General features: G+C 40.1%; 1 protein-coding gene across 5 annotated transcripts in view; it reads right to left on the reverse strand.

The window, feature by feature from the left end:
- herc2 (HECT and RLD domain containing E3 ubiquitin protein ligase 2) overlaps positions 1-12,264 on the reverse strand; it is a 65,310-nt gene that overhangs the window by 7,176 nt on the left and 45,870 nt on the right. For all 5 annotated transcript variants that reach the window (XM_066666536.1, XM_066666535.1, XM_066666534.1 and 2 more), the window contains 21 exons: positions 12,011-12,236; positions 11,632-11,803; positions 11,211-11,397; positions 10,701-10,844; positions 10,389-10,580; positions 9,919-10,072; positions 9,698-9,805; positions 9,355-9,486; positions 9,087-9,245; positions 8,856-8,974; positions 8,383-8,508; positions 8,150-8,305; positions 7,928-8,043; positions 7,651-7,849; positions 6,885-7,099; positions 6,176-6,353; positions 4,291-4,452; positions 4,088-4,179; positions 3,632-3,771; positions 3,339-3,526; positions 682-879 (listed from right to left, as the gene is read on the reverse strand). In XM_066666536.1, coding sequence (XP_066522633.1) covers positions 682-879; positions 3,339-3,526; positions 3,632-3,771; positions 4,088-4,179; positions 4,291-4,452; positions 6,176-6,353; positions 6,885-7,099; positions 7,651-7,849; positions 7,928-8,043; positions 8,150-8,305; positions 8,383-8,508; positions 8,856-8,974; positions 9,087-9,245; positions 9,355-9,486; positions 9,698-9,805; positions 9,919-10,072; positions 10,389-10,580; positions 10,701-10,844; positions 11,211-11,397; positions 11,632-11,803; positions 12,011-12,236 — 3,363 coding nt within the window. The remainder of the gene's footprint in view (positions 1-681; positions 880-3,338; positions 3,527-3,631; positions 3,772-4,087; positions 4,180-4,290; positions 4,453-6,175; positions 6,354-6,884; positions 7,100-7,650; positions 7,850-7,927; positions 8,044-8,149; positions 8,306-8,382; positions 8,509-8,855; positions 8,975-9,086; positions 9,246-9,354; positions 9,487-9,697; positions 9,806-9,918; positions 10,073-10,388; positions 10,581-10,700; positions 10,845-11,210; positions 11,398-11,631; positions 11,804-12,010; positions 12,237-12,264) is intronic.

Consider the following 12,264-nt stretch of genomic DNA (forward strand, 5'->3'; position numbering starts at 1 on the left):
TTCTGACATCCTCGCGTATGAAACAATGGCACCTACAGTGGAAAAGGCTTTAACTTAAATCACAGAGGCTGAATGGTTTATAGCTACTTTTACATTAGCAAAGGAAGTGAAGAATAGAAATAGAGCCCATTTTGATCCTTAAAAGGCTTTATAAATGACTCCATGAAAAAGGGTTTAATCATGTGGGGGCAAGTTTTTGGATTCATCAATATGCTTGATAAAAATTAGCTGAACTGCTTCCTTCTCGCCAGTTGCTTTTTATAATATTCCGTTATATTCTGATGCTGCAATGCACACAAAAATGTTACAAAGCAGCACGGCTTAAGGTGGAATGCAATATTACAAAAACAAGCTGGGTCCAAGGAAGCAGACACTACATTTTTTATTTAAATAAAATTACTCAAAGCACTTGAAACCACGTGTAAATTAAATATTAATAGAAATCTACCAAATTGCAAATGAAAATGGAATTATTAAATCTGAATTCTCAGACATGCCTGTATGGGTGAAACATTTCAAATCAAACATATAACACTGCCATTTTGCATATTACATTCAAATTTAATTACTAATATGCTTTCATAGTAAAACACTTCACATGTACATATTTGAAATGACAGCTCCTCGTGTTATGTTAAGATGTTATGCCATGTACATAAAAAAAGTGTGGATCCTCCTGACCTTGCCCTGTGAGATGAGGATGCCCCGGAGTGTATCAAAGCCAACAGCAGGGCCTTGCCCTGTCTGGCCCAGGCGTCCCTCCAGGTCAAACATAGGGATGCAGGGGCAGAAGAGTTCTGAGATGTGGTGCAGCAGCAACAGTCTGTTCCTTAAACCCACGATTAGGATTTCCTGGAGGTGGTTATACTCCATAGGGACCTGTGTTTATACCCAAATGCATACACAGACAGAGGCAATTAATGTAGTCTTCTTTATGACTAATGTACTCTGCCATTTACTAATGCAAAGCAGGATTGCAAGGATTCTGCTATTTAACTTAAGTACTCTGCAGCTGGACAAAAATGTAGTAGCATTTAATTAATGATTATGCAACTTGCTGTCTTTTACATTCAGACTGTAGTGTGGTTTGATAAATGTGTATTAATTTCTAATAAGAAATGTGACTTTTTGGGACTTAATATGCCAAAAGTTATCTTATTATACCGAATGACCTCTCTTCACTCTCAGTCACTCTTGCCTCTTCACACAGCCCAGATCGGAATTTAAGATAACCGAGCAGAGAAGGATCATAAACCACACTACAGGGACGGGTTATGACCCAAGGTCTCATAGGGTCAAGAGAGGAATCTTTCGTGATTAGCTCAGACAATCGGACAAGGATCAGTTTATGCTCTCTGTAAAACTGCTTAATTAAGAACTTCTCAAACTCTAGAATTAAACCTTAATTCCCATTGGTTTGAAACAGTTTGAAACTACATATGGGTATGACTGTGTGAAATTAATTCCATTTAGACAATCAAAACGAGTGGAATTAATTTACATGTGTTTAAAATCACCTTTTTATATGAACATATGTAGGAACAAAGGTAACCACACACGGTGTTATTTGGTTAAGAATTATGTAAAACATGATTTTGTCTGAATAATCTTACTTTGTGTTAACATATAATCTTTTATATTGCAAAAGCATGATTCAGAATTCTTGGATATTCATTCAACAGAAACCTTCCTTAAGTCTTTCTCTTGTCAAGTGTCATAAATTGGGTACAGGAAACATCCAATCAGAAGCTAGAGAAGCTTCAATCCTCAATCCCTGAGGACCAATCAGGCCTTCAAGGCAACCTAAAATCTGGTTGAAACCCAGTGGCGCATATTCAGTCAGTTAAAGTTCAGGGAGAATTCCCAGTTAAGGGAGAGCCCAGCTGTCTCGAGAGCTCGCAGTTTAGAGTTCAGCTCTTCAGAACGCTCTTCAGGCTTCTTCAGAAGCTCTCCAGACTCTCTTATGGCTCTCTCTTAAACATTCTTGAGCTCCTCAAGCAGGGTCAGAACAAACCCAGAACGTAAAAAGAAAATGTAGAGAGAGAAGAAAAGAAGAATGGTGGAATGAAGGAGAATTTGCTTCCAGCCTGGAAGCTCAGCTAAGAGAGCCCAGAACTTCCCATTTTTATTTCTAGTAGAAAAACTATAGTTTAAGAAAAGCTATAGTTTAAATCCAGCAAAGCTCAAAGCCATGCCCAGATCATGAAAAAGACCTCAGACCTCTGCCCCTCAAAGTGGTGACAAGAGCTTCAGGATCAGCGACAAAGAAGGCCACATGCTCCCTCAGAATGATCTTCTGAGCAAAGGCCCAGGAGAGACCTGTATGGACGTGTCTCTCACCAGGAGGCAGATCAGCGATGATGGAAAATCCCCACAGAGACCTTCAGAAAGCCACCCGCTCAGACAGAGTGGTCGAAGTATCTAAGACCATGTCTCTTACCAAAGCCAAATGGGAGAAGAGGAACGGCCGCTGCTGCAATGCTACAAGGCCTGTCTCTCATAGCTCAGGAAGTTGGTGCTGAATGCTTTGCTAGAATAAACTATAGCTTAGTACAGGGTAATTATCATAGAGAAATTCCCTCTTATATTAATCTCCCTGCTCCCTCATGTATTGCTGTAATCCATTTCATTATATGAATGTATAATCAATATTCATTGTTTGATATTACATTTAATAAACCAGTTGTGATAAAAACAATCCTTGCTTATTTGCTTGTGTGCGCACCTTTCTTGTACGGAATTATTACTTTTAGTTCAGAGCCAAGAACCTACAGCGGGTCAATGAGCATAATAATTCATTCATAATCTATAGCATAAAAATCATTAATTAATTATAGCTAACTCTGCTATATTATAGGTGAAGTCATCCAGCACGATGACCTACTTGTCCAGACTAAAATTGGACAGGTAAAGACACTACATATTAATTAATGGCTCCAAAACATGGAGCTTAACAAAATTAATTAAATAATTAATTATTAACCAAATAATAATTAATTATCATCGTGGACTCCGCTACAAGACATTAGACATTTGTTGAACCTTAAAGTGTTGTGTTTCATAAGCAAACAAAGTGAATTATTCAGCTCTTTGATTGTGTGGCTGTGCTTTTTGGCTGGTACTTGTCCCCATACTCCAGAGACACCAATGACCACAACAACTGAAACCAAACGAAGTACCAGCGTGTTTTGTTCAGTATAAAAATCATGTAGTAGAGTATTAACAAATATAGAAGCCTTCTTCAACACAGTAGCAAAAAACTAATATGGCCTGCTAATCTTCCCTGCTACACACATCATGTATTCATCAGATATATTAGCATTTAGAGAATCCTGTACCTGAGCAGGGAGTTTTCCAGCATTGGTGGGCTTGCTGGTTGACCAGGCGAGGGTGTGTGCAGAGCCACAGGCCACCCTGTTGATCTTCTTACCCTGTAGCGCTGCCACTAGCCTAGGTCTCTGGATAGCATTGGTGGTCCCATCACCAAGCTGCCCCTCGTCGTTATCGCCCCATGTGTATACTTCCCCTGCAGCATACAAATAATTGCCTTACGCAGTCACACAACAATCAAATGTTTTCTCTGAAGTCCTAAGGTCAGTACAGTCATAAACAGCTCACTTGGTAGACTTACCATCTTCAGTGCAGCAAACACAGTGGAGGGAACCTGTTGCTATGGCAATGACCTTCTTGCCCTGTAAACCCTGGACCTGCCTGGGTCTGCGAACATGGTCATCTGAGCCATGACCCAACCTGTGGTAGTCCCCTTTTCCCCTGAGAAACAAGAAACACAATATCTTTATCCCTTCTCTATTCTAAGATGTATTAATGTTAATATACCTGCACTACAAAAAAATTGAAAGTTATTTCACAGCACTGGCCTAATATTCAAGCTATAAAACATTTTACTAAATGTTTTACTGTTTACTGCGAAATCCTGACCCATCATTAGACAACGCAAATGGATCAAGATGCTCACACCACACATAAATTAACATTGGCAAAATTACTGGATAAAACGTTTGCCATATTTCAGCATTTAGCAGTGTAGCTGCAATATGTTTTTGTCTCTAACAAACCATTGGCATACCATGTGTAAACAGCTCCAGATTTTGTCAGGGCAACAGAAAACTGAGAACCACACTCTACTTTCACAACTCCCAATCCAGTTAGAGAGTCAATCTAAAGTGAAATAGAGGCAAATATGAATTTGATATCCATCATACATCAGATAAAAACACATCGTACAGGAAATCTAAAAGAGATTTAAAGAAGCCAAATATCAGCGCTTGCCTTCATGGGCACTTTGCAGCCATCACTGCCTCCACGTCCCAGTTTGCCATAGTCTCCATCCCCCCACGACCACACCATATCATCATCAGTCAAACACAGAGTCTGAGCATCACCACTTCCACACGCTACATCTATAACCCTGTGGCCTTGTAGAGCATCCACCTGCAATGCAGAACACAGAAATAAGTAACATACAGATTTGACACTGTCTACTCAAAACAAAATACAAGTTACATATCTTAGTGTATTTTTTTTTTATTATTACAAAATATGCTTCAGTATTGACTGCACTTATGCGACATTCAGATTAAATCAAGGCAGAAAGTGGCTAATATAAAAAAATTTTTTAACTATAATAAGTAACTCACTTAAATCCCTTATGTCTTTAAGGGAACATATAAACACAAAAAAAATGAATCAGTACACATATCAATTAGAGAGTTCTGTGCTAAAGAGAACTGTGTTAAAGCTTGTGGAAAATTCTAATCGAATATTAGAATCAAACGGTTATCCAGGTAAGCGTGCATAAAATATTCCTCTGGTAATATTAAAACACATGGGACAAACAGTGCTTTTGCATTGACAGATTTTGTACAGATTTCTTGTACAGACTTATGTGCAAAATGTTGTAAACTGAAAAAGAACATAAGGGAAGTACAGTAAACTGTCATCCTTAATTTGGCCCATCAACAGCCATGTTGTCTAAGGCAGTTTAGAGCTGGTTTTCATATTATCACTGTTCTGTATTAACCCTGTCATACTTCCATAGCTACAGCTTTTTTAGTTAGCTTTCTAGTAACCGCCAACACGCTGTCTGTCGCTGGGTTCTCTTGCCTGACCCGTGGAAGCTTTTATCGCAGGACAATTTTGCCCGTTCTTTACCATGACCCTACTAACCTCTGTATTTGTTTCCTTTGTCTGTTTTTTTTCTCCTGTCTCTCTCATTCTTTGAGATGTCCTGCTGCTCTCCAGGTGTTGCCCTGATCCAGCCCCTGTGTGTCCTGTACAAGATCCTGGCCTTGTCTCATCTACACTATAATGCTTGGCCATGCTGTTTTATCTCAAATTAACTCTGCACCTACTTTTAACTCACACAGAATCACTGATCACCTTTTCTTTCCTCAGACTCATACACCACTAATATACCACATTCACATTACTATAACCCCTTCACCAAGTTCACTTTTACTTCTGTTCTCGGTTGTCGACCCAAGGAGGATCCTGTTGTCTGAATACTGATGTTTTTTTTTTCTGAAGATGTCCTAAACTTTATACTGTATAGTTTATATGGCTTTATAAAAACTTGTTCAGACATATTCAACGAGAAGAGCACAACTGCTGCTAAACATTCTAATCTGCATTAGGTAGAATAAGAGTATTATTACTGTAGGATATACACAACAAATACAAAAATTCAGTTAAATTCATATCTGAGAATTCCAGTGTCTTCACTGAGTATGCATTAAATAAATAGATAAACTAGCACTGACACAAATAATGAAAACTATACAGAAAATTTTAAATATTTTTTTCCCATTTTACAAGACAAGGAGTCTGAAAATGAGGTTATTGTATACATTTATATTATGTGCTAAATGAATTTAAATATGTATAAGTATTCCCATGTCAGAACATATTATTCAGCTGTCTGCACATGTTATAGGTGTGATATTCACAGGCCAATGCGCATGTTACTTCTGTATGTGTTTGGACACTGTAAATACATTTACACACTTAAGACATCACACCTCCTGAGGCTTCAAGTAAAAGGTCACATCAGCCGGTATAAATGCCATACACTAACAGCTGCTGATAAACTGAGATGTTTAAATTTGCAAACCACATGCTGGAGGAGGTGGGAGGGATTACTACTCCAAGCACTGACCAGTTTAGGTTTGAGCTGGTCCTCACTGTCTCCGTGGCCAAGTCGCCCATAGCGTCCTTTGCCCCAGGTGTAGAGTTCTCCGCTGGCTGTGATGCATGCACTGTGTGCCCCTCCAGCAGCAATGTCCACCACTTCCACTCCCCTCAAAGATTCGATCACACGTGGACGATCACATGGGCTGAGAAAGAAACACCAGGCCAAGTCCAAAAAAAAATTAAAATATATAAATATTATTTAAAAAAAAAAAGTGAATGTGAGATTCACTTAAGGTTTATGGTGTTCACAAAATTCTACAGTTCATGAGCACAGGTGACATCTGTTGGCAGCAGAAACAACTGCAAGGTGTTGCACATTTTTATTAAAAATACATAGCATGTGTGTTATGTTTTAAGTGAGAAATGTTGGCAAATTAATAAGTATTTATTATCTTAACACAAGGTTAAGTTACTCAAAAACTATTACACCATTACCATTAATCTGAAGAACCTCTTCACAATGCTAAGAACCTTTTAATCATTAAAAAGGGTTCTTCATGTGTTCAGGGTTCTATATAAAACCATTTTCTTAACTTTAAAAAAAAAACCTTGCAGAATCATTATTTAAGCATGTATGTCATATGTAAATTCAGAGAACATATTTGCATAACACAAATGATCAAATCAGAATTCCAAATAGATGGAGTACAGAACAAAAAGGAGCTTCTCCTGACCTCCTGTTGCCATGGCCCAGTTTGCCATCCTCAGCCTCTCCCCAAGAGTAGACCTCTCCCTCTGAGGACAGTGCCAGGCAGTGTTTCCCTCCAGAGTTCACAGCCACCTTCCTAATGAAAACATGCTGGATGGACTCTAGTAATGTTGGAGTGGAGACAGATTCTGTGCCTCCAATCCCCAGACGTCCTCCAGCTCCATAGCCTGTGGCGTAGAGCTGGGGAGAGAAATGTGAATGAAGGACAGCTTGCAAACATTATGGATTTAAAAGATTAAAAAATGATATTGTGCATTTCCTAATAGCAAGGTTGCTTTAGTCCTTGAAACAAATATAGAAATGTTGGGCAAGATGTGTCTGATAAAATAGATTAATCATACATAGTGTTTTGTGGCTTGTTAACATAGTTACAGTTATCCATGGGCACATTACAAATGAGTCACGGCATACATATAAAGATTAAGCAGATTGGTTAACTGGCTTCTATATATCGTTACAGAAAAGCAGAAAACAAAACACATAGATACAACAAAAAAGTAGCAGCCATTTTAATATCTTAATTTTGTCTACATTTTAGAACATTTATAATATCATTTTGGGTCAGAATCTACAAATAGACTCCTCTTCCAGGTGAAGAAGCAAACTTCAGATGCCAAACAAATATACTCTGTCTTTCTGATTATATAAAGGTGAAGGAGAAAATTTGGTTAAAATGTTGTCAGATGATATCAACATAACTTTCTGATACAAGGGTCTGAAGGGCCCCTTACCTTCCCGTCAGCTGTGACAGCAAAAAGAGTCTGCTCTCCACCAATGAGCTGAACAGGCCTCAGCGAAGCAAGAGCTTCTGTTGGTGTGGGAACTTTGACTTTTGCTCCTTCGATACCACCCAGTTGACCACGATGGTTGTGGCCCCAGCCATAGATGGTCCCACTGCCACCAGCTGACAGAGTCCAGTCATCTGGACGTCTATAAACCAAGAACATTCAGTAACTGGGTCTGCACCAGCATAAGTTTACTTTAAGAATACGTTACCATTCCATTTACCTGTTCATCCACTGCACCAATTGTTCATCATGCTCTCGTTTGAACAGTTCATGACTTTCATGAAGTCGATTCATTGTCTCATTATCAGCCATGAGCTCCCGAAGTTTCTTGGCAACCTTAAAAAATAAACACTTGTTTCTACTCTACAATGATTTACATTTATTTAAGCGTGTGTAACAATACTTTGGAAATCAGAAAATGATCATCAAGAGCCCATTGTACCTCATCCAGGAAAGCGCGTGGCAAAGGAGTTCTCTTGTCCAGAGCAACTGCCACCCTGGAGGCAGTGCAGTAACGACGGAACCATGCCCACTTATGAGTCTCAGCACAGCAGGGTAGAGTGTCCAGCTCCAGATCACAAGCAAGTGCCACCAGCACCTTAACACAAAACATTGTTATTTTTGGGTTTAGTTTAACGCGCATATGCGCACACACGCATTCACCCACCCACCCACCTTAAAGAATGGACTATGGAGAAGTTGTTTGCCTCCTCTGACAATGGGGTCTTCATATTCATACTGTCTCTGCAGAGCCTCAGGTAGCCCCTTCACCAGGGCAGCCAGAGCACTTCCTGTAAAACTCTGCAACAAACAATGAACAACAGATTAGCCATAGAAATAGCTTCCACTCTCGTTTTCCCTTACAACTAAATTGATACCATGGCTTTCCCACCAAAATACAACATCTAAGCTACATTTTAAAACAGACTTGACATAAATCAGCATTTAACAGTTCTGAATGACTTAATGTGTTAATAACTGCTGTTGTATTTTTCCCCATATTTTGTAGAACAGAGTGAAATGTTACAAGCTATACAGCAGAGGGGGGTTTTAAGGACTACTAAAAAGTTATTGGAAGATAAAATATATACACACACACCACAATTAACAATAAAAACAAAACATTTTGATAAGCTGACCACACTGACCATTGAGCGAGCCTCTCCCTCACTGTCTCCCAGCAGGCGGTTTATATTGATGGACTGGCCATACTCAGTAGTCAAAAGTTTGCGTAATCTCTGGAGAGCCCACATACGATGTCCAGCCGCTGGTCAAGACACACATGATACATGACTCATATCAGAATCATCCAACTTACTCATTTAAAACACGCTCTATGAAATCTGTTGCGATAGTAGGATGCTTGATATCTTGCCTACCTAGAGCACTGAGCTGAGCACAAGCAGCGAGTGAAGCAGCCAGTCTGGGCACAATGCTACGGTTTGAGGCAAAATTAAGACGGAAGTCCAGCAGGCAGGTGACCAAATCCATAGAGGGACAGGACAGGATACAGCGATCTGACAGAAGGTCTTTAGGGCCTGAAGAACAAAGAAAACAAGAGAACAGAACAATCAAATTATAAATCTGCTAATCTTAAATAAATTTAATCTGTGTTGTGTGCGAATATGACTGGCAGGGAATTTTTACCAGCAGCCGGCATGATGGGATACACAGTGAAACGCCAGCCCCAGCCATTAACCGAGCCATCACTGGTGAACTTCCACTTCAACTCATCTCCAGGGATTCTCAACTCACTTGACCAGTCTGACCACTCTCGACCTAAAAAAAGGAGACAAAGCTTAAGACACTCAGAATGCTTCCAACCTTTATATGGTAATGTTTTTAAAATGACAAACAGAATACAAGAAATTTTGTCTGTTGTAACTAAGAACACATGGGGCATGAAAAGTCTAAATATTAGAAGGAATAAACACTCCTAACAGCTACTCAAAAAACAAGTGTGGTGTGCAAAGTAAAATGTACAAATCACCTGATCGGACAGACACTATCCTATTGGCTCCATCCATGACAGTTAAAGGATCATGCCTCCTTTCTGTAGAGCACTGTCGGTCAAATTCCACACGCAGTCCTTCAGCACCTGAAACAATATAAATAAATAAATAACTGTTTCCTCTCATAAATGCCAGTTTATTGGGAGATATTTATTTGAATTAATGCTGGTACAAATTTTAACAGACCAGGGTATTTTACCTGGTATCTTGACAGTTCCGCTGGTAGAGGTATCATCAGTATAAGGATGGCTACTCTCCACCACTACAGGCTGAGAAGACAGCCGTCCACTCTGAGAGTCAGTGGCTACATCCTCCAGTTCAGTCACACACAGCTCCAGTAGCATGTCAGCCACCTACACAACCATATTCAAACAAACATGTATGTATATCATATTTTATATATAGTGGCAGATTATTAGAGATTTTCATTAAGTAGGTGGTGATTTTATGAATGCAGTTAGCAAAGTATGAGCTTCCATTACTTATTTAATCCATTGGTTTTGCACTGTAGCACTGATTAAGACAAAGAATTATGTTTTGGTAAGAAAATGATTCTTTTGCTGTTAGATTCAATTTGAGGTAAAGGACTGTTAAATCTGCTGCTTCACCTAATGACATGCTTAAATCACAAAAAAATAAATAAATTAAATTTAAAGAGGCAGTGTGAACCTGTGGGTAGGCAGTTCCCATGCCTGACAGCACAGCAGATAGCACTTCTCTTCCTTTATCTCCAGCACGCAGTGACACAGCCAGCTTTAACAGGTCTACCATCACCCGCGTGTCATCAGGTACCAACAGACATGTGAACTCATCCAAATACTGTGGCTCAGGTCCCACGGCTTTGTTCTGGCACTCTGAGTCCTGTCAAATAGAACAAGCAGGAAAAAGAAGAGTTTTCAAAAGACCATGATGATTAAACAGAAGCAGAGCCTCAAGTCATACTACAGTGTGTTCGTCTATGAGTAAGAGCTGGTGGCTGACCTCTTTGGTTTTGGTCATGGTCTCAGCGATGATGCTGGCTGCTCCAGGATCATCTGTGACTGGGATGAAGGGGCGGGAAGAAGCGGCAACTGCAGAGGGTGTCACAGCAGACGATGGAGTAATAGCATCCTCAGATGATGTCATCTACAGAAAACATTATAAAGATAGAGAAAAGATAAAAATTAAAAATGGAAGTGCAGGCATGTCTGGTAAACAAATAAATGTGTGCCTTAAAGTGTCTTAAGAACAGTCACAGCTGTGGGTAGCTAACGTATTTAGCTACAGAGATGTAACCCTCTGAAAAATTCCATCACAGGTGTATTAAGTATTGTTTTTACAATACATTTAAAAGTATTGTTCATTTGAGATATGTGAAATTTATTTTCTCCAATCATACTGCACACCACGAAACAGCCAGTATACTGACACCTAGTGGCCTGATGTGTCAGCGATTCTACACAAAACTTATTTTCAACAAAAAATAACATTGCATTTTGCAGCACAGCATACCTCTCCTCTTTTGCTGTCCTGCCAGGGGTGAGGGCTGACACGCTCTTCTGTGTCTGCAGACAGAGGGGGCCCTTCAGCCTCTGAGGGACTAGAGGCAGACGAGCAGTCTGAGGGAGGCACAGGAGAACTGGATGGACACTCCAGTGGCATCATGCAAGCTGGCATCAGCGCTCCAACCACTGCATCCCTATACAATAGCACATCAGAGACAAACGCATGTTTTACTGCACGTTTCGTCCATTAAATCCCATATTTCTCACCCTAGTCCTGAAATACCCTCTCCTCTCGGAGCAACTTCAACAGCAGGGTTTTTTTTGTGTCTGAATGAGCCAAATGTATGTTAATACAAGAAAGCTGAAAATGTTTTGACAGCGCTTGTGCATTCAATAGACACTGTTAGACAGTTTGCATGATACAGTACCTGGCATACATTATTTGCAGAGCAGACAGCACATGGGAGAGAGCCTGCTGCTTGCCTAGATTTCCATCCAGAGAAAGCAGGATTTTGGCCAGGGACGGCCTGTTGGGCTTCACACTGCTCTGTCCACTCAGCTTATTACTCAGTGATGATGGATCACTGTCTGATGGCACACCTACACAGCAACCAAACAGATGCACAAAAATGTTCACAGAACTACTCTTCTTTTTTTGGTCACTGAAAGAGTAACTTTTCCAGGAATTAATTCTGAATAAAATGGGGAGATCAAGTTAATTTACAAAAATGTAAGAATAAAGGGAAACATATAAGTCAAGTGAAAATCAATGGAGTGCATTCAAGAAAAAAACTCAAGTTATCTCACCAAGGTAGGAGGCTCCAAGTGAGTCCCTGGCAGTCTGGAATAGGACAGGCTCATGGACAGAGGGCGTGGTAACATCCACAGTGGTCCAGGCTACACTGTGAGAGGAACCACAGGCCACACGAGTGATCTTCTGGCCCTCCAGGCCCTGAACAAGTGTGGGCTTCCTGTTCACAGTGGTGGTGCCGTTCCCTTGCTGCCCATGGTCATTATCACCCCATGCAAACACCTGAAAACAGCAAGAAAAGAACCTCAAA

This window comes from Hoplias malabaricus, chromosome 3 (genome assembly GCF_029633855.1).
Source record: "Hoplias malabaricus isolate fHopMal1 chromosome 3, fHopMal1.hap1, whole genome shotgun sequence".
NCBI classification, from domain to species: domain Eukaryota; kingdom Metazoa; phylum Chordata; class Actinopteri; order Characiformes; family Erythrinidae; genus Hoplias; species Hoplias malabaricus.